Source organism: Podarcis liolepis (assembly GCF_965112155.1).
Source record: "Podarcis liolepis genome assembly, chromosome: 1".
In the NCBI taxonomy this organism is placed as follows: Eukaryota; Metazoa; Chordata; class Lepidosauria; order Squamata; family Lacertidae; genus Podarcis; species Podarcis liolepis.
This window is the reverse complement of record NC_139554.1, coordinates 124,967,319-124,988,780: the sequence shown is the minus strand read 5'-3', so window position 1 is coordinate 124,988,780 and position 21,462 is coordinate 124,967,319. Positions and strand designations below refer to the sequence as shown.

General features: G+C 44.1%; 2 protein-coding genes across 5 annotated transcripts; one reads left to right on the top strand and one right to left on the bottom strand.

Annotated features, from left to right (window-relative positions):
• The first annotated feature begins 436 nt into the window (after nucleotides 1-436).
• On the top strand, nucleotides 437-7,662 carry LOC310690598 (mitochondrial protein C2orf69). Its single transcript, XM_083469888.1, has 2 exons — nucleotides 437-903; nucleotides 2,242-7,662. Exons 1-2 carry the CDS (start codon nucleotides 544-546, stop codon nucleotides 3,073-3,075), a joined length of 1,194 nt encoding a protein of 397 aa, XP_083326014.1. The 5' UTR covers nucleotides 437-543; the 3' UTR covers nucleotides 3,076-7,662.
• On the bottom strand, nucleotides 5,026-21,394 carry TYW5 (tRNA-yW synthesizing protein 5). 4 transcript variants are annotated; one of them, XM_083470405.1, is made up of 8 exons: nucleotides 20,986-21,391; nucleotides 19,869-20,023; nucleotides 16,316-16,385; nucleotides 15,151-15,195; nucleotides 12,956-13,093; nucleotides 12,210-12,297; nucleotides 10,731-10,847; nucleotides 5,026-8,093 (listed from the first exon to the last, which is right to left on the bottom strand). In XM_083470405.1, the coding sequence occupies exons 1-8, from the start codon at nucleotides 21,064-21,066 to the stop codon at nucleotides 7,837-7,839; spliced, it is 951 nt and encodes a 316-aa protein (XP_083326531.1). In that variant the 5' UTR covers nucleotides 21,067-21,391; the 3' UTR covers nucleotides 5,026-7,836. The 4 variants fall into 4 exon arrangements, with proteins under 4 accessions (XP_083326531.1, XP_083326533.1, XP_083326534.1 ...); XM_083470407.1 differs by lacking the exon at nucleotides 20,986-21,391 and adding an exon at nucleotides 20,774-20,939; XM_083470408.1 differs by lacking the exon at nucleotides 20,986-21,391 and adding an exon at nucleotides 20,423-20,509.
• Between the last annotated feature and the right edge of the window lie 68 nt (nucleotides 21,395-21,462).

Sequence of the window (21,462 nt, the reverse complement as noted above, 5' to 3'; positions counted from 1 at the left end):
TCAGCCAGGGGGTCTCGAGGAAGTCACCCAACAATGTTAACAAAAGTGGAATTATCACAGTTAGGATAAATGTTTGTTTGTTGATGTTTTCTTTTTATTTGTTATAAATTTGGAAAACTATTTTTTTAAAAATTGGAAAAATAAATAAATAAATAAACCGTCGTACTTATTTGCATAAAATCCTCTCTCTGTTATTGAAAAAAAAACCCCAAACCGTTACAGAGCTAACTGCGCGCGCAGCCGCTCCCCCCCCCCCACTTCTCCTCTTTGAGCTTCCCTCCTTGCCACCCACACCCAATCAGCGGAGAGAAACCGAAGCTTCCCATCACACGATAGGGCGACTCTTTCGCCGCCCCTCCCCTCGCAGGAAAGCTCCTTTCGCTCCCTCTCGGGCGCCTGCGCGGTCGGCGTGGCTCCGCCCCGGAGGCGTGGGCGGTTGGTTGGCTGGCCTGTTTGTTTTCGTCTGCGGGAGCCGTTGGGAGGTCTGTCAGTGCGCGAGCGCGCGTTGAGGGAGGAAGGCGGAGCTCGCGCCGCGGAGCCTCCATGAGCAGGCGCTGCCCACCTGCCTCCTCCGTCCTGAGGGGACTCGTCGGCTCCGCATTCCTCTGCCTCGCGCGGACTATGAGCCTGCGAGGAGCTCCGGCCAGCTGCTTGTCGGGGCCCTCGGGCGGCGGGAGCTCCGAAGGAAGCGGCGGCGGCCGTAGTAGTAGTAGTAGTAGTAGCGGCGGAGCCTCCTCCTCCTCGTCGCCTCGGCTGAACCTGCCGTGGCTGCGGCTCCCTAAGGTGCCGGGCGCCGAGCCCTTCCGAGCCAACGACGTGCTGCTGCTGCTGCCGCCGCCCGCCGCCGGCCCTTTGCCGGAGCCGCCTCAGCATCATGTCGTCTATTTTCCCGGCGACGTGCAGGTAAGGCTGAGGGGAGGGAGGAACCCGGCGGCGGTGTAGGAAGAAGGGAGCCCAGCTGCCCTTTCAGAGAGCCTGGGAGAAACGGAGCTTGCCTCTTGAGTAGACGTGGCTAGTTAGGGTTTGGAAGGGGGTCTCGAGGGTCATCTAGTCCAACCCCTCTCCCCCCCCCCACCGCAATGCAGGAATCCTTTTGCCCAGTGTGGGACTCGAACCCGCGACCCTCGGGTTAAGAGCTTCATGCTGTATCGAAAGAGCGTGTGGCATGTTATTTCCTGAGGGATCCCGAAGCTGCAGACTGAGGGGAGACGACGACCCTCTCCTGCCACCTCTTCCTGTTATGGATACCCAAGCAGAGGTGATTTTCTGGAAGAAGCCATAGCCTCTGTTTAGGCCCTAAATTTTTTCATTGCACTCACCAGAACTTAATATTTCTTCCTCATGATGCTGCTTTTTCCAACATCTGATGGAGCACCTGTGAAGGTTAAATCCTTTCGACCAGGGACTCTCTGGCGTTTTTGCTCCCCATCTTAAGATGTGCATCTCTCCTTCATAGTTCCGTTTGCGAGTGCAGACTGCTTGTAGACGTGTTATGCAAGGGATCGCACACAGAATATTAATTTAAATGCACAGGTGTAAGCACCAAGGAGATGGTTGGTGGTGCCCAGTGTAGAGGGAAAACTGGCACTTGGAACTTTCTTCCCTTGGTGCCCTTCACCATGGGCATAGCCGGGGGGGGGGGCAGCAGGCCCCCCTGAATCAAGTAGATAAATAAAAATACTTAACTAAAAGTAGGGCGATTTTGACATGTTTTAAAAGCACTGTACTGTATACCAGTAGTGACAATGCAGAAGTTTGCAAGGATTCATCATCATCATTGGATGAAAATTGAGAGTGACTATTGCCTTGATTGCTGGGGCAGGGGGTGGGTGACAGGTTGGCAGGCGGCAGAGAAAATGCCTTGCTTACTTGAGAAACTACATGTTTGCTTTTAGGGAATGTTAAATCACTTTAAAATGTATTTTGAGATGAGGCAGTCGGAGCTACAAAGTATTCTAAAGGTGTTCACAACTTTAAATTATATAATGGCATAATGATACTTGATTTGTTTTCAGTCTCTTTCCTAATTCCAAACATTTTAATTCTCTTTCAGTTGAGATTCACATACTCCACTTTATGCTGTTTTCTAATTTCATTTTCAAGTGCATGCCTTATTAAAATTCTGTTAGTTGCCAAGAATAACCTTTCCCAGCAACCTACTTGTGCAATTATAATTTAAGTGATTAATTGTGCATGTTGTGTTCCAAATAGTAAGGCTCTTTATATGTTGTTTTATTTCAGAACTATCATGAAATTATGGTTTGCCATCCAGAAAATTTCCAGTGGGAACAATGGTGCTTAGAAAACGTTGCTTCTCTTCTGGGTCGCCGTTTCCCTCAGAGTTACATTTGGGTTATAAAATGTTCCCGTATGCATTTGCACAAATTCAGCTGCTATGACAATTTTGTGGCAAGCAATATGTTTGGTGCACCTGAACACAGCACTGATTTTGGAGCCTTCAAACATCTTCATGCATTACTAGTTAATGCATTTAAACTTGCTCAAAATGTTCTTCTGTCTCAGAAAAGCCTGTATAATTTCAGCAAGGATGCAAAGGCCATAGCTTGTCAATCACCTACTGTTGCTACTACTAATGGTTGCCCCGCAATGGAAAGGGGAAGAGATTTTGAATATTTCAACAGCTCTGCCATGAACCTCATTGAGCCTTCTGTGATTGGTGAAGCGTCATTCACTTTAATAGGGTTCAGTAAAGGTTGTGTTGTCTTGAATCAATTACTTCACGAACTAAAGGAAGCTAAAAAGGAAAAGGACACAAATGCCTTCATAAAAAACATAAGAGCAATTTACTGGCTCGATGGTGGCCATTCTGGAGGAAGCAATACTTGGGTGACCTACCCTGATGTGCTGAAAGATTTTTCAGAGACTGGGATTTCAGTTAATGCACATGTTACACCATATCAGGTATTTGATACAATGAGGGCATGGATTGGAAAAGAGCAGAAGAGATTCGTGCAAATTCTGGAGGAGCTTGGTGTAAATGTAAATAGCCAGCTTCATTTTGCTGATGAAGCACCTTCCTTAGATAACCACTTCAGAGTTCATGAAGTATTCTGACACAGTGAATATATCAAAATACTCTTGTTAACTGCAAAAATACATTTTAAACTTTGACTTGACAGTTTGAGAATGTGCTTTCTCCTAAGTCATGGAAAGGCTTAATGCTGTGTGCGCTAATACTTACTTTTTAAGACCTTCAGTGAAGCCAATCTTGTCTTGCTTTTGCAACTGAGGAGCAACAACAAATTCCTGGCTTAAAGAAATTATTTTGTTCTGGTTGAAACAATAAGATCCCTGAGGAAAAGCCACACCAGTTCATCTGACTAATTTTCTGAACATCAATTGGAACTAATGTTTGCTTTACAAGTGTGGATTTTTGTGAGCAGAATATTTAGATCCGGGCTCAATAATTTGCACCCTAAAATGTTTTAGATATCATACATTTATGAATATTGAGTATTTTTGAATGATTAGTCGCTTTTATTCTTAAAACTAAAGAATAAAAGCGACTAATCATTCAAAAATACTCAACACTCAATTCTAGAACTAAAGAACTATGAGTTAACGTGGATTATGTTGCTAACATTGGGATTTAGCCCCTTGGCATAGCCATAGCACAAGCAATGCAGTAAGTTGGTAATGTTGGCACGGACTGTGTCCACATTACCAGCTTACTGCATTGCTTGTGCTATGGGTATGCCAAGGGGCTAAATATTCATTACAACTAAGTATAAATGACACTTTGCATGGGAAATAAGGTGCATAATGACTATACTGTTGCCTTAGAGGTGCTGTGCAACTTCTAACCATTGCTGAACATCTACTAGTGAATAACCTTTTTTAAGACTTAAGAGTATTAAACATCTATTTTTGTTAAGTGACCAAGAATGTATTATCCTGCTGCTGTTTCAACATTCCCTATTAATACGAAAGCTTGATTTAACTTAATGCATTTTTGAACTTTTATATTGTGAGACTGTTAGGCAATTGTGGCAAATGTGTTTTGCTAAAAATCAAACCACAGGTTGATGTTACAGGTTATGGTACATCTTAGAGCTATCGTTAAAGTGACTGCAGCATCCATAGACTATCTCTTACGAGTTCCTGTTACCAAATGGCAATCATACAGATTATGAGGGTTTTTTGTGTAGCTAGGATACCAGTTTGCATTACTGAATGTTAGGAGCAGTTTTGCAGTTAGCACATTCCAATCATATGTTTCTGCAGCACTTTTGATTTACTTATGAGAAGTAAGCAAAGTTTTTGCACTTCCATTTGTGGAGCTCACTTTACAAAATAATTGAAAGCCATTCCTGTAGGGGTGGCTTAACCATCTGTGTTGTGACCAAAATATGCAGATTTTAGCAGTGACAGTTCTAGTATCAATTTGAAAGCTGATGTTGACCAGAATAGTGGAAAAAGACTTAACTTCCATAGTATGAACATGTTAAGTTGGTTTTCTGTGCCAATAATTTTTTTTTCCAATGTGGCATACAGGAAACTGCTGTTGGCCTTTGAAAGCTGCTTTTATGAATAAGCAATTCCTTTTCCAAACATTAAGTGTTGATATATTTTGAAACGATTCTCTTACCAGTTAAGCAACTGGCAACCACTTTTTCACTCTTCAAATTATTTTCAGTTTTTATTAAGAATGTTCATATCGAGTCACCATTCTTAATTAAAACTGAAAATAATTTGAAGAGTGAAAAAGTCGTTACTAGTTGTTCCAGTCAGTACTTAAGCTGTTCTGATTGTTGGACATCTATTTTACAGTGTTTTTAAAAAGGCTGCCATGTCGGAATGAGACCGTTCAGAGTTGTCACACAAACGAACATTGAATAAATGCATCCTTAGATTTCTATAACCAAGATGAAAGATTTCTAGTGTTTCAGGAAGAATATATTAAATCATGTTCTGACCTTGAAACATCATCCCCTTGGGCAAAAAGCAAAGGAGTAGAATCCTGTGCTGCTGCTCCACTTAATGGGATGTCTTTTAATCCAGTGGAGGTGTCGACTAATATAAAAGGTGATATTCTCCTTTTCCCCCCTCTTACATCCCACTTCGTCCCTCGATCAGTTCCAGAGACTTGGGGGATCCTCCAGAACATCCTAGAACACAATATGAGGGATTACAGAGGGAAGAGGGAGAAAATTGCCTCTCCATGTCTTACTCTAGCAAATGCCTCTCCTGTGTCAGAAGCTGTTACATAATCATAGTGGAAGCATTGGATTTCATTCAGTGACTATAATGCTTGCCTGTTTTACAGTCATTAAGAGTATTGTTACCCATTCATGTGACAGAATGTTGTTTTCTCTAAATTGCTGCTGTTGACAAAAGGAGCTCACTGAATAATTTCTCCAGTGTTCCAAGAGGTTCCCCCCACCTCCTGCACAGACCGTTGTTTCTCTAATAGTAGTGCTTTCATTAGTGTTCCATGCTTCATCAGATAAATCCACAGCTCTTGACTAGTTGCTCTCTTTTAAGTACTCCCATTTGACGGCAGTAGGTTGAGCAAATAGTAGCAAAAAAAGAATGCACTAGTTTAAAGCTGCTTGCTTTAAACTAGCCAGTCCCCTTCAAACACTCTGTAGGTTTTGGTCTAGAAATGTGAATGTTACCTTCTCATATACCAAGAGACTTAATCATCTACCAAGGCAAGGTGGACTAATTAAGTTTGGCTTTAAGAAACAACCAGGCAAATTTAAAGTGCCGTATTTTTCACTCTATAGGACGCACCGGACCATAGGAGGGGGGAGAACGGGGATTTTTTTTTCCTTGTTCTGCCCCTCTAAAACAAGGTGCGTTCAAGAGCAGGTCAGGGAACAGCGCAAAGGCTGCGCACAGCCTTGCCGCTGCCCCCCGAGCTTGTGGGCCTGGCGGTGGGGGGAAGCGCTGCTTTCCCCCACCGCCAGCCTCAAAAAACCCTGAAGCCTTTGGAGCGCAGAGACGGAGGGCTGCGCAGCGCCCCGTCTCCCTGTTTTGGCTTCGGGGACAGCCTTTCAAGCGGAGGCTTTGTGCGGCCACCCCGAAGCTAGAACAGCTTCGGGCTGCAGGCTGCTATCCACAAGCCTTGGAAGCCCGGTGGGAACTCCCGCTGGGCTCCGAAGGCTTGCGGATAGCTTCCTGAAGCCTGGAGAGCGAGAGGGGTCGGTGCGCACCGACCCCTCTCGCTCTCCAGGCTTCAGCGAAAGCCTGCATTCGCTCCATAGGACGCACACACATTTCCCCTTCATTTTTGGAGGGGGGAAAGTGTGTCCTATAGAGCGAAAAATACAGTACTTTGCCACTGAAATGTGGAATATACCGTATTTTTCGCTCCATAGAACGCATTTTCCCCCTCCAAAAATTAAGGGGAAATGTGTGTGCGTCCTATAGAGTGAATGCAGACTGTATGGCTATGCCCAAAGCCAGAACAGGGAGACGGAGCGCTGCGGAGCGTTCCATCTCGCTCTTCTAGCTTGGGGGTTAGCTTTGCAAAACCTCTGCAGGGCAGCGGGGTGCCTTCACCCCGCTGCCCTGCGGAGGCTACAAGGGCTGTCCCCGAAGCCTCAATTTGGAGTGCAGCAGGAACTCGCGCTGTGCTCCAAAGGCTTTGGGTCAGCGAAAGGAACCCGAGGAATCCTGGGTTGCGTCCGGTGTGTCCCATAGAGCGAAAAATACGGTACTTTCAGCTTCATAAATTTAGACTGAATGCTTACACCTGCATCTATTTTTAAAACGCAAGTGTTACACCATCTTGAATGAGTTTACATTTAAGATTTTGTAGTAGACAGCCCATGCTTATGGTAGACCACTTTTCAAACAGAAGCTGAAGAGTAGAGCTAAACCCAAAAGTGTTCTGGTTATAGAATCACTTGCACAAATATGAGCATGGCTATAGAAGCTCCCTATTACGGCACCATATGAATGTTTGCACCTGCATTTTAAGGTCAGTTCCAGCATCTGTTGTCTTCCTTGCACAGTTCACTGGCTCAAACCTTGTGATTTGCAAGCTAAAATTTCATATTTTGAAATAAAAATGCAAAGACATTTCTAGAAAGTGGGAATGGAAGTTAATGAGCAGAAATGTGTTTTGTCATGAGGATAATGATGTTAGGATGTTCTGCTCGAACAGGAATAAGATCTTGGAAGAAATCGAACAGGAATAAGATCTTGGAAGAAATAATAAAGCACTGAGGGGGTGCTCAGTGGATTATCAGAGTGGTATCTACTGGAGCCAGATATTTGATAAGGCACGACCTGCTAATTTGTAGCCCCCAGCATCCCATAATAACTGCAGTTGATATTTTGCAATACTTTATATGCTTGACTCAGTTTCATCTTCATGTAGAAAAGCAGCCATTAAACTGTTTAATACCCACTCATGGATTCTGCCAAGTGAATTGTGTAGGCTTTGCTTGTATAAACTTTGTATTTCAGTTCGGGGGGGGGATACTTTACTGTTTTTTATTCTTCTTTATATATTTAAAATCACCTGGTCCAGAGAGCCCTGTGCGCAAATAGTTGCTTGAAGCTACCACAAACTTACAGAGCAGTTTCTAGAAGAAATGTTAGAGGAAAGAAGCACCACCCACATCTCTTTGTATTGTGTAATCCTAAACTATTTAAAACAAGTTTTAAATAAATTCTTTTGTTGACAAATTATGTGTCTATTCATTAATGGACCAGTACTCCAGCTTTACTTTTATATAAACTTGGGGCAAAGTTCCAACAAACACACATATAAAGTGGGGAGTGGTGAACAATGGAAGTACCCATGGCAAAGTATCTATGTGCAATGTCTGTAGGCCAGCTCATGAGATGTTTGTAAAAAAACTATTCATAGTTAGTACTGTAGGTTTTTTCTTGAATCCGTAAAACCATTCTCCGGCCGTAAAAGTCTCTGTATTCCTCTGGTAGCTCTTCTAGGGTTTTCAGTGCCCTGTCTAAAATCTGTACTGCTCTTGAGGCTGCCGCAAGATCTTTGTTTCCATAGGTGTCTGTCTTATCATAGCAATTAGAAGGAAGGTGTTTCCAGAAAACATTGACTCCCACGCCAAACTCCTCAGAAGTCACATTATGGAACCACAAAGCTATAAGGAGAGAGAGAAAAACTTTGAATGAAAATGCCTTACAGACAATACAGTAACTAGAATCTGTAAGATATTGCTGTGAACAGTTAAAGAGAATGCTGTTCCAAATGCTCCAGTGTTGTTTAAAAAAAATAAAATACCAATTTTTATGGCTAGCAAACAGTAATTGTACTTTAAGAATGTTTCAGCTTGGCAGAGGCTGCTATATTTTCAGTATTCAGCCTTCAGTATTTTGTGTAAATATTAATTATATGCACAGTTAGGTGGAGCTTATGATTTTCTACAGCTAAGACCACAGTATGACAATATTCTCAGTCACCCAACCCTAAGATCCTGTGTGACTAATGCAATACCTAGGAGCAGGGCTATGTAATGCCCTCACCAAGCTGCATATAATATAGCACAGCTACCATGCAATCTGGACCTGCCAAGTACTTGACACCCCAGTTTCCAAAGCCTGGCAGCAAAAATAGGAGGTTTATTGATTTGCTAGTGATCTGCTTTGCCATGGGCAGGCAGCTAGGTTTGATTTAGTGGCTCGTAATTTGCAGAGGCCTGATTTAAGCATAAATTGAAATAAAGACTCCCAACGACACATTTTGAAGAAGACAGTATTTTAACCTCAAACCAGCAAAGATCAGTTCATAGAAATGAGTCCTTATCTTAATAGTATTCAGACATAGCCTTCTGTAAGTCTTCAGGGACTTACTTTTTACTGTTTAAAGGAAGAGAGCTTGAAAAACCTGTATAGCAGAGGACTCAGTTTGCTAAAATGCAGCACCATGGTTAACTGAAAAAAATGGCAGTAAGTGTTAAGGGGGGAAATGTGATTTTCTGCTTTATACACCAATCCTCATTTCCAGAAATGTTATATACAGTATTTTTCGCCCTATAGGATGCACCGTCCCATAAGGCGCACCTAGTTTTTTGGGGGGGAAATAAAGGGGAATTTTTTTCCCCCCGAGCTTCCCCCGACCCCAGCCCCCAAACAGGCAGCTCTCTGCAAGCCGTGGGAGCCTAGCGCTGGCTCCTGCTGCTTGCGGAGAGGTCCGCAAAGCCTGGACGCGCTGATCCCAGCGCACGGCAGGCTTCGGCATGCAGGCAACTCTCCACAAGCAGCGGGAGCACTCCCGCTGCTTGCGGAGAGGTCCGCGAAGCCTGGAGAGCGAGAGGGGTCGGTGCGCACCGACCCCTCTTGCTCTCCAGGCTTCAGCGAAAGCCTGCATTCGCCCCATAGGACACACACACATTTCCCCTTCATTTTTGGAGGGGGAAAAGTGTGTCCTATAGGGCGAAAAATACGGTAATTCAGTCAACATTGCATTCACGCATTATACTGGAAGAAAGCCTTCCGTTTTCTAAGAAAACTGAAGTGCTAAGTTTGTAACAGTCCGACTCTGCCATTTTTCTAGGTAGGCTAGATTAATCACACTTATGACAAAACAAAGACTTGTGAATGCAACTATTTCCTCACCTGAGCATTAATGCTGTCTTAAACTGCATGTCATGTATTCTGATGCAAGTACATTGATTAGATTTTATTCTGCCTCTGTGCAATTTAAATACTTAAACCCTGTTGAGGAGAGCAGATAGCTACAACTGCCTAGTGTCCTCTAGGACAGGAGGAGAAACTCCATAGACCTTCCAGAAGTTGCTGGACTGCAATTCTTAACCCGGACCACTGACCATGCTTGGCTGGGGACCAAGATCATATTGCGGGTCACAGGCTCTGGAGCAGAGCTTTCCAAACTTTTCATGTTGGTGACACACTTCTGATTTACTGAAGATATGCATCATTTTGCAGCACAGTAATTCAGTTTTAAGGGACGTGGGTGGCGCTGTGGGTTAAACCACAGAGCTTAGGACTTGCCGATCAGAAGGTCAGCGGTTTGAATCCCTGCGACAGGGTGAGCTCCCGTTGCTTGGTCCCTGCTCCTGCCAATCTAGCAATTCCAAAGCATGTCAAAGTGGAAGTAGATAAATAGGTACCACTCCGGCGGGAAGTTAAACGGCGTTTCCGTGTGCTGCTCTGGTTTGCCAAAAGCGGCTTAGTGATGCTTGCCACGTGACCCGGAAGCTGTACGCCGGCTCCCTCGGCCTATAGAGCGAGATGAGCGCCACAACCCCAGAGTCTGCCACGACTGGACCTAATGGTCAGGGGTCCCTTACCTTTAATCCAGTTTTACAAGCAAACCAGAGGTTAAACTAACCCCTTACAAGAGATGCGGATGCGTATCGCACGACACACCTACACACTGCAGCCAAAGAAAACAGGCATGTGCAGCTGTCTGAAACTCTGTCAGTACTCTGCAATGCTATTATTATTATGCTAACATAATTATGCCAGGTCAGTTTCGAAACGAGCTATATTGAAAATGTATCCACATGCAAAGCATACCCAATACATAATTTTTGTAGGTGTGATGCAGCATTCATTTGGGTGCAGTTTTTAAAAGATGCATCCTCCTGGAAAAATCCACAGCGACACACGCACGGCTGCACCATGAGATTTAAGCTGATTAATCGTACCACCACAAGTTTTTTGGATTGTTACATACGTTGTATACCTATAGCCCCTTAAACAGCAATCCAAGAAGTAATGGAGGAAAACAAAAGGAGATTTCTGTGCCCTCTTACCTGGAATAAACAAGACATCTCCTGCATTTAGCTGGCATTCATAACGTCTGGCCTTGACAAAGAGAGGGTATTTTTTCAAATCTGGCTCGTCCACGTCTAGCACTTCTGATTTGGTACCTAATGAAGATGTGAACAAACAATGGACATGACTGTTTTGGTATCTGATTGCTCTCAGGGATGCAAACATACTATGCAGGTATCCCAATGTGGGAAAAGGCAGAGAGGAAAAACTGCATGTGTGTGTATACACTCCTGTGTGCTGAAGGCTGTTAATAGTACCCTATTTCTATTACTCTAGCTGACATTTGCAGCTATCAAATATAAGTGAATCCAATTCAGCCATGGTGTACTTTTAAAGGAAACGTTCATCAGAACGGCTGACATACTTACCCTCAATCTTAAAAATACTAGAACTTGTTTTTGCTGATAGTAAACATAGCACAACAGGATTCCATACTAAACCACATGATTTCTCTGTTACAAGCCTTGTTATGTTCCTCCACTCGGTGATTTCCGTAAAGATTGCTTGAATGTACGGCTCATTCTGAACAGAATCTGCTACTCAATCTCATCTAGAATGCAAACAGTGCCAATCGGAGTAACTAAAATGATCTCTACCAATTTGCACCTGGTTCATAAATTGCCTAATCTGCCTAGCTATCTCGGTGGGGAAAAGGACTGGATTTGTCTGTGTTTGGGTTTTTTTCTTTTTCTTTAAATAGCTTGGAAGTGACTAAGGTGCCGACCCAGGAGATGTGGAGTTGTTTAGAAAGCAATGTGCTCACAATCCTAGGAAATGCTGTTTTTTAAAAAAGGGCATCCTGAAAATTACAGGGCAGTTCGCTTAACATCTGGTCTGTAAAAAAAGTGGAATAAAGCATTACTTAGTATGGAATAACCCTGAAATTAAGAGTCTCATGCTCTACCAGCTGGGCTATCCCAGGGCCCAATGACCATCAATTGTTATGGCTAAATGGAAACTCCAGGTTCAGAGGGGGTTTGACAGCAGTTGCCGGAGGGCAACAGTGGGGAAATGTTGCTGCTGTCATGCCCTGCTTCACGTGGGCTCGCCAGAGGCATCTGGTGGGTCGCCGTGGGACAGGATAGGCCTTTGGTTTGATCCAGCAGGTCATGTGAGTACTAAGCTGCCCACCACTGAAGAAAATGGGTTGTATCCAGCTAAGTCAGAGCAGACCCACTGAAATCAATGCACATGACTAATTTAAGCTCATTTACTTCAGTGGATCTGTTCTGGCCTAGCTAGATAAAACCCCAAGGGCAGAATCCATTGTTAGGAAAGCAGACTTCCACTTATGCAACTGGAGTTCTCCTTTCGCTTGTGTGCCCCCCAAATCTGCTCTGGAGGGTCTCCACTGGAGTAGTTTCGGGGGGGAGGTGTCGCAGGTGGGACCCAGGGGGGTGGGGGAGGAGGAATCCCACTGCACAAGTAAAAGTGAGTTCCTGTGGCATGTAACATACCTGATAAATACAAGTATGGTGCATCACGAGGACTGTACAGTACAACCTTCTTCTTTCCGGTCACCTGAATTAAGAAGTTATCCATTACCTAAAAATGTGAAAATGACAAGTATTACTTGGCATGCGACCAGAAAAGAATTTCAGTTATCACAATACAGTGGTACCTCGGGTTACAGACGCTTCAGGTTATAGACTCCGCTAACCCAGAAATAGTACCTCGGGTTAAGAACTTTGCTTCAGGATGAGAACAGAAATTGTGCAGCAACAGCACAGCAGCAGCGGAAGGCCCCATTAGCTAAAGTGGTGCTTCAGGTTAAGAACCGTTTCAGGTTAAGAACGGACCTCCAGAACGAATTAAGTTCTTAACCCGAGGTACCACTGTAGCTACGCTAAACATAGCATTGTTGCAGGGGCTCAGGAAATTCAGGGGACTATATTTTATATAATAATAATAATAATATCTTTATTGTCATTGCCCCCTTCGGGGACAATGAAATTACTTGACTGCTCCATAAAAACACTGATTAAACAATACAGTATAATACAGCAAGGGAGATTAGATGACTTTGAAGGGGAAATTCAGCTGGACTATATTTTGAAGGGGGGAAAATGAACGAATTCCTATGCCCCACAAATAACCCATCAAAATAATTTGATTTAAATCAAATCCACCCTGCTGCCAATAAATCGTAAGATGAGCTTGTCATCGTTCTTTGTTAAAAGATGCTTAGAGGCATATTACCTACATCATAATGTGTCCAAAGTTGCATTCCTGCTGAGCTTATGCGGAAGACAGTGGAGAAAAGCTGCTCTTTTTCAAAGTACTCCGGGATCTGAATATCATCTGCCAGCAGAGGAAACTGCTTTCTGAGATCTGCAATGTCCTGAAACACAAAAAAAGGGAGGGGGTCATATTTAAGGTTTTGTATAAAGTGTCCGATCCAAAGGGAAAGGGCGGAAATCATTGGGACACTACATACAGGCATGATCTCATTCCTCAGCAGGTGCAGAAAATAATTAAGGAGCAGATCCATCCGTATTTCTTCCCACAGAAACATGAGGGGCCATTGGAAACTCGACTGAATACTTGACTTAGTAGATGAACTAGTAAAAAGGTTAAAGGGACCCCTGACCATTAGGTCCAGTCGTGACCGACTCTGGGGTTGCGGCACTCATCTCGCTTTATTGGCCGAGGGAGCTGGCGTACAGCTTCCGGGTCATGTGGCCAGCATGACTAAGCTGCTTCTGGCGAACCAGAGCTGTGCACGGAAGTGCTGTTTACCTTCCCGCCGGAGCGGTACCTATTTATCTACTTGCACTTTGAGGTGCTTTTGAACTGCTAGGTGGGCAGGAGCAGGGACCGAGCAACGGGAGCTCACCCCGTCGCGGGGATTCAAACCGCCGACCTCCTGATCAGCAAGCCCTAGGCTCTGTGGTTTAACCCACAGCTCCACCCGCGCCCCTAGATGAACTAGTATGAACTGCCCCCCAAAAAAGGCCTTTTCGTTTGCCAAGGATAAATTGGGTCCTTGAGCCACAATAACCAGGGTTGTTCGTGGTCTGTGTTTGGATAAATAAGGCACAATATGATGTGTACGAATGCGGTAATTGTGTGTACATTTTGCATCTTAAAAAAAAAAAAGTCCAAAACACCGCATTCAATTCCAAACCCTGCAGAAACGGGGGTTTGTTTTTTGCAAGGGGGCAGGAGAGGTACGAGTAGATTAGGAACATCTAGCTAGAATAACATGGTTGAAGTTTGCGTAGGAAACATTCCACATTCTTCAGAACCAGTAGCGTCTTTTGCAAACACTACTTGTACACTTTCAGATCAATCCCCAAAACCATATGAATCAGCATTTCCAGATTTAGATTTGATGAGGCCCCAAGCTACTGAAGGTAATGGGGCCCTTTATATGTCCAGCTGTCCTTTATCAACAACAAATTGTCACTGTATTCTGTGCTATATAATATATGCTATATGGTAATTTATGAACCTAATCGGTATCTAAAGCCATTTGCACATAACCAATAGGAGCCTACACAACACAAAACACTGTTGCTGTATGTAGGTTTTATTTTATTTCTTTTTTAACTTATATTTTGGAAATGTACATCCAGGTTTTTTTTCCTTTAAATTTTTTGGGGGGCCCCAAGAGAGTGGGGCCCTAATCTATAGCATGTTAAGCCTATAAATAAATCCAGGACTTGAATCAGGGAGGACTGTGACAGGGAATGATCCTCATGAATCTCATCCAGCATTTGGTGCCTACATGCCCTCTAAATGAGTGAAGAGGGTTCAGTCAATTCTCCCACCCACCCCCATCAGATACAAACTGCCCTCTTTTCCCCTCTTTTCTTTTTTTAAGACAAGGCATATTCCAATGAAGTGTTTTATAGGAAAGCAAAGGAACACCTTTTAAGATGAGACACCATTACAGTGGTGCCTCGCAAGAAGAAATTAATTCGTTCCGCATGTTTTTTCTTCTTGCGAGTTTTTCGTCTTGCGAAGCACGGTTTCCCATAGGAATGCATTGAAAATCAATCAATGCGTTCCTATGGAGACCGTCCGGGGACAGAGGGGAAGCACCGCGCGCCTTCCCCTCTGTCCCCGGACCTGTTTTAAAGCAAGGGAAGGGGCAGCGGGGAGAATCGCTTCTCCCCGTTGCCGCCCCTTGGTTCAAAAGGGGTCCGGGGAGAGAGGGGAAGGCGCGCGCGCCTTCCCCTCTGTCCCCGGAGATTGCGGGGCTGGCAACGGGGAGAAGTGATCTTCTCCCCGCCGCCCCTTGCTTCAAAAGAGGTCCGGGGACAGCGGGGAAGACGCGCTGCGCTTCCCCGCTATCCCCGGAGCTTGCGGGGCAAGCTTCGTTTTGCGAAGCAAGCCCATAGGGAGTTTTTCATCTTCAGAGGCGCTCGTCTTGCGGGGTACCACTGTACTCACCTTCCTTGGGTCTTCTCCCAGGGATCGCAAATAATATTTTTCATCCTTAAGAAAGACAGAAGTCATTTCAATGAACACACATCAACGTTTTGCTGTGGGTCACGAAATTAAAAGACACCTGCTTCTTGGGAGAAAAGCAATGGCAAACCTAGACAGCATCCTGAAAAGCAGAGACATCACCTTGCCAACAAAGGTCCGTATAGTTAAAGCTATGGTTTTCCCAGTAGTAATGTATGGAAGTGCGAACTGGACCATAAAGAAGGCCGATCGCCGAAGAATTGATGCTTTTGAATTCTGGTGCTGGAGGAGACTCTTGAAAGTCCCATGGACTGCAAGAAGATCAAACCTATCCATTCTTAAGAAAATCAGCCCTGAGTGCTCACTGGAAGGGCAGATCCTGAAGTTGAGGCTCCAATACTTTGACCACCTCATGAGAAGAGAAGACTCCCTGGAAAAGACCCTGATGTTGGGAAAGATGGAGGGCACAAGGAGAAGGGGACGACAGAGGACGAGATGGTTGGACAGTGTTCTCGAAGCTACAAGCATGAGTCACATGCCAAACACTAAAACATTTTGAAATAAAAGGAGAAATGTTTAAAGTAGCTACTTAGCTAAACGGGCCAAAGTGCTTCAGAAACTGTATGTGAAACAACTTCAAATCCAGCATAGAACAAGTGCTATTAAAAAGAGAGAGAATTAAAAAAGAACTCTTCTGCATATTGTAATATAATCAGTCATAATGCAGTCAATTACACTGCAAATATAAAGTGTAAGTCACCGGGGTGAATATCATAGAATTGTAGAGTTGGAAAGGACCCCAGAGTGATTGTGGTTGTTAATGCTGGATCCCACCAGAGTCTATGTGCACTGGCTATAAATGCATCAAAGATTGGGCCGAAGTGAGACACTGCAATCCTGCACACACAAACACATACCTGGGAGTACTTACTTTTGAGTAGACAGTCCTAAGATTGTACTGATATAATGCAACCCTGCCCACAGTTACTTAAGAGTAAGAAGCACCCAGACCCAGTAGAATTTACAGCGAGGTACAGTTCTTATCTCACATTTTAAAGCATTTCGCGGGAATAATATTTTGAATTTCAGTCTACACCTCCCCCCAAAAAACCCATATCCCAGTGTAATTACAATATCACAGTCTTACCTCTGAAATAAAGTAATCTGTATGTTTGGCTTCAGCAGCTCTCCTTATGAATACATTGAAAGGTAACGTTCTGAAATAAAAATATATTTAAATTAAAACTCTCCAGGCGTTTCACACGGAATAGACTTTTGCCAGATATGGGGCACCATTGCAATAACAACTCCAAATAGATTGCTTCGCTTTTTAAACCCCACAAGGCTAAACGGGGTGAGCAGGGGTGTGTGGAACCTACTACAAATTGCTTAACTGGCTTATATTTATACTGTTCGTTGATTTATGTTTTTAGCTTTGCACAGCATCGGTGGTTTTAATGTTTCGTTTATGTTGTGTCATGTTAATACTGGCAAGGAAACAGGTCAATGGACTTAACTCTAAGTGCATTCCTTTAGGATTATGCTATGAGCCCCACTGTTTACAATGAAAATAATTACAAGTAGCCCCGACACACCAAATTTGTGGTTTTCAATTATGCTGGGGCATAATATTCAAAAACCAAGGCTCTCGTTTTCTTTTACACGGAGCAACCTGAAGTTTAAGTAAGAGCACATAATGTCCCCCTTTGGTGTTTGAATGGGTCACGAGGATAGGAGCTGTCTAAGACAGCTTAGGAATTTCACAGGCAAATGATAATGGACAATTGGATAAACTGGATTTTGGTGGTGACATTACCCTGCTTGTCTCACTGGGTAAGAAGGAACGATTATTCAGAGCCACAGCGGAACAAAAAGGTCTGGGCCTCAAGGGTCATTATGTGGGGATACAGCAATTAGGCTTTGAAAAGCAGTTCCAACAATTCAAGAAAAAACACTCCGGGTAGCAGAACACTCCCAAACCCAATGCCAAAAAAGTTTTTTTTTTCTTCCATTTTTCCTTTTAACAAAACTGCATTTTTTCAGTTAACTGGTGCTAAATCAAATCAATTTTAAACTTCCAGTCATGGAAACTTATCAGAAAGCTGTTAAAATACATGCTGTAATTGTCATATAATCAGTCATACTACTGTCAATTACACTGCATATATTATAAAGGGTATGTGCTGTTCTGGGGTTCTCCTGAACCTCCAGTGGGGGTGAGAATCCCATTGTGCTAGTCACTGTCCAAACTTTTTTCATAGAGGGCCAGATTTGATGACGTGAAGGGCCGTGAGGGCCGTCCAAAGGGCCAACCAAGCTTTTTTAGGGTTGAAGTTTTGGGATTTGAAGGGGCCGGATTAAACCAACCAGCGGGCCAGATTAGGCCCCCCGAAATGGACTTTGGACATCCCTGCGCTAGTGGGATTCCTTATGCTGCCTTCTGCTAATGGAACTGGGTAGTTGAATCCCACCTGTTTCCTAAACATATTACAGTGGTGCCCCGCAAGACAAATGCCCCGCAAGACGGAAAACTCGCTAGACGAAAGAGTTTTCCGTTTTGGAGTTGCTTCACAAAATGAATCTCCTATGGGCTTGCTTCGCAAGACGACAATGTCTTGCGAGTTCCTGCTGGTTTTTTTTCCTTCCCCCCCCCCTTTTTCTAAGCCGCTAAGCCGCTTATCAGCTGATCCGATCAGCAGATAAGCCGCTAAAAGCCGCTAATAGCTCTAATCCGCTAATCCGTCAATGGGCTTGCTTCGCAAGACGAAAAAAACGCTAGACGAAGAGAATCACAGAACGGATTATTTTCGTCTTGCGAGGCACCACTGTAGGTCTTTTGAATGTCACCTTCCAGTTGTTGCTGAACTACAGTTGACCATTGGCCATGTTGGCTGAGGTTGATGAGAATCATAGTCCAAAATTATCTGGAGGGCAACCCAAGAATTACCAATGATAGAAGAATGGCAGATGAAGATGATGGATTTTTCGGAGCTAGCCGACCTAACCGGAAGAGCCCACGACCAGAAGGAGGAGGAGTATCAAGAAGAGTGGATTAAATTTAATGATTATTTAGTTAAATATGTTAAGTTAATTTAACTGAAAACAGCTTGCAGATACTTAATTGGCTTAGGATTTTATTTATGTTAAGTGATGAATTAATATGTTTAATTCCATAATGTGAAGATTTAAGGATGTTAATGTTTAAGTTAAATTTCATAAGAATTGTGATTTGGAAAACCGTTAAAAGGACATGCAATGAAATTCAACCAAGGGGAAGCGAGGAAGTCACTTAACAAAGTTAATAAGTGTAATTTTCAATAAGGTTATGATTTATGTTTGTTTGTCTTGTGTGTTTGTTTGTTTGTTTGTTTGTTTGTTTGTAAAATTGTGAAAACCAATTAAAAAAAATTGGGGGAAAAAATCATCTGGAGGGCAAGACACTGGCTACCCCTGGCCCTTAGCCTATAAACCCCCTTGCTTATTTTCCCCAGGTACTCTAGCACCCACTGTGCTGCTTCTTCACCACATACCCAGCTCACACTCTCTCTCACACACACACAGGAACATAGATTCTCAGCACAATCTGGAACCCTTTCCTTTCAACAATGCTAGTAGGATCACCCATTTTAGAACTCCAAGTCTTGATTCTTTATTGGCCTACTACCAACAAGACATGCAACAAGCTGGATGTGCTATTGACAAAGTCAGCTAGCCTGAGAAGCGAAAAGGCATTGTTCTTCAGCTACCTTTTTGCTACAAAGAAAGATGCTTGGCTAAAAACTTTTTTAGCCTTAGAGAAAATAATTTGAAAAGTGCAATTTGAAAAGTGCTCGAGGCTTTGAGGCCTGGTTGGGGGGGGTCCCCCTTCACCCCTACAAACAGCGGACAGTTCCTTCAAAGTTCCTTGCAAAGGGCTTTCTGGCCCAGCCACTACTTTACGTCCTCCACAACTCATGTCGTAGATGAAGCAAGGCCTAATTAGGCCTACAGTCCAGAAGTTCCACACTCCTGGTATGTATAGTTCCCAGTTCTGGTTTGAAAAAGCCACAAAACCCAATTGTGATGTCATGACAATAGGAAAACAACAGAGTGAGTGTACAGAAGAAAGCACAAGTCATCAGCAAAGTGGTCCGATCCGCACAATATTTGAATGTATCGCAAAGCCACATAGGCAGGGAACTGCTTTTGCCTTGGTGTCCCATAAGATGTGAAGGCCTGAAAATTAAACCGAGGAGCAGAAGAGGTCACAGATAGCGCGGGGCGATATATCAATATATCATCCATATCTTGATATTGGTTTCATAGTTTTTGACCCAGCAATATATTGCGAATCATGGTGTGTGTGTGTGTGCTGCAAAAATCAAATGTGGGGGGGAAACATGAAGGCAGCCATTGCCTCTACATAGCTCCAACCTTATTTCAAACATTGTGATATATCAGTGTGTCACAATGTTTAGCTGGTGATATATCACGTTGAAAACCAGATATCACCCAGTCACAGAACATCAGGTCAACTGTTCTTGGAAGGCAGAAAATCTCTTACAGCTTCAATAGCAGCACAAGATAACAACTCATAATTCAGAATGCCATTTGCAAAGTGAAAGCACAGATCCCGTATAAAAAGTTTCAAGCAGAAGTACTGAGTCTCTAAAAGTCTGGAGCATTCCTCTAAAAGCAGAGAAAGGATTGAAACGGAATACCTATACAGAAAGTTCTTACTGAGGAAGTCCATTTGTGGCACCGCAGAAACATGAACCTTTACTTCTTTATTTCCTGATGCTTGACTGAGGTAATCCACGGTCCATTTGGTCATGCAAGGGCCCAAATCAATACCTTTCAGCACTACTGGCTTTCTCTAAGAATTAAAAAAAATATATTATTGCAGAACATTTTTGCAATTCTACTACCTTCTACCAACAACCATTCTCACAGTACGGACAGTTATGACATCTAAGAATATACTGACATAATGTTAGTAATCAATGCAAATACATACATGCTTTCAAAAATTACATCTTTGCTAAGTTGAGTTTCAACTTTAAAATGCTGAAAGTCAATATGAGCATCATGGTAAAATACAGGGCAGGGTGGGGCGGTTGGTGGATGATTTCCCCCCCCCCCCATCTGGTGCTGAAGTGACTTGAAAGCAATCCATTACAACCTATTGCAGCCTAACAGGAGGACCCTTCTGGAATTTGTCACCTACACACACATGAATCTGTAATCTGTTTGGGCTTGGCTACCCAGGGCTTACGCGGGTGGTGCTGTGGGTGAAACCACAGAGCCTAGGACTTGCTGATCAGAAGGTCGGCGGTTCGAATCCCGGCGACGGGGTGAGCTCCCATTGCCCGGTCCCTGCTCCTGCCAACCTAGCAGTTTGAAAGCATGTCAAAGTGCAAGTAGATCAATAGGTACCGCTCCAGTGGGAAGGTAAACGGTGTTTCCGTGCGCTGCTCTGGTTCGCCAGAAGCGGCTTAGTCATACTGGCCACATGACCCGGAAGCTGTACACCGGCTCCCTTGGCCAATAAAGCGAGATGAGCACCGCAACCCCAGAGTCGGCCACGACTGGACCTAATGGTCAGGGGTCCCTTTACCTTACCCACCCAGGGCTTAAATGCATGACCTTTCAAACACATGCATTTGGAGAGGACATCCTGTGGTGTTGCTGTTTTACAGAAGGCAAAGAAGTATCATGGCAATCAGTCCGACAGTTTTATTTTTCTAAGAGTTCTACAAAAATATAAAGCTTATTATCGTTACAACGCTGGTAACCAGAGAACCAGGGAAGTAAAGGTGCGATATTTTTTTCCCCTACCAGAGGGTAGATGTCCTGCAGAAAGCGCTCCCGGGTGACCCCGGGGTACTGAGCCAGCGGGATGACTCGCTGCCCCTCCATGCCGGGACCAGATCCCCTCTCGCTGTGGTTTCCGCGATCGGGTTGCTTCCTCCAGGGAAACCAGGTTTTCCAGGCCGAGAAGACCGCGCGGTTGTTTTCTCCTTTCGCAAGGGGAAGGTGGGATAAAGCAGACACCTGTCTGGAAACCCCTTGCGAGGCGCTTCCAGCCCCGCGCGTAGGAGACGATCCTAGGCTGGGTCAGCTCAGTCCGTAGGGCAGGGTTCCCCACACGTGGGTCTCCAACTGATTTCGGACTACAACTCCCATCATCCCTAGCTAGGAGGACCCAGTGGCCAGGAATGATGGGAATTGTAGTCCGGGGGGGAAATGGCTGGAGACGCAAGTTTGGGAAACCCTGCGGCGGAGCATGATCGAGCGCTATGTTAGGCTAAAACA

Coding starts and splice junctions, on each gene's coding strand:
- LOC310690598 (XM_083469888.1), top strand. CDS start 544: ATGAGCAGGCGCTGCCCACCTGCCTCCTCCGTCCTGAGGGGACTCGTC. Junction 904..2,241: donor ATTTTCCCGGCGACGTGCAG/GTAAGGCTGAGG, acceptor GTTTTATTTCAG/AACTATCATGAAATTATGGT.
- TYW5 (XM_083470405.1), bottom strand. CDS start 21,066: ATGGAGGGGCAGCGAGTCATCCCGCTGGCTCAGTACCCCGGGGTCACC. Junction 10,848..12,209: donor ACCATACTTGTATTTATCAG/GTATGTTACATG, acceptor CATCTTCATTAG/GTACCAAATCAGAAGTGCTA. Junction 8,094..10,730: donor AGATGTCTTGTTTATTCCAG/GTAAGAGGGCAC, acceptor CTCTCCTTATAG/CTTTGTGGTTCCATAATGTG.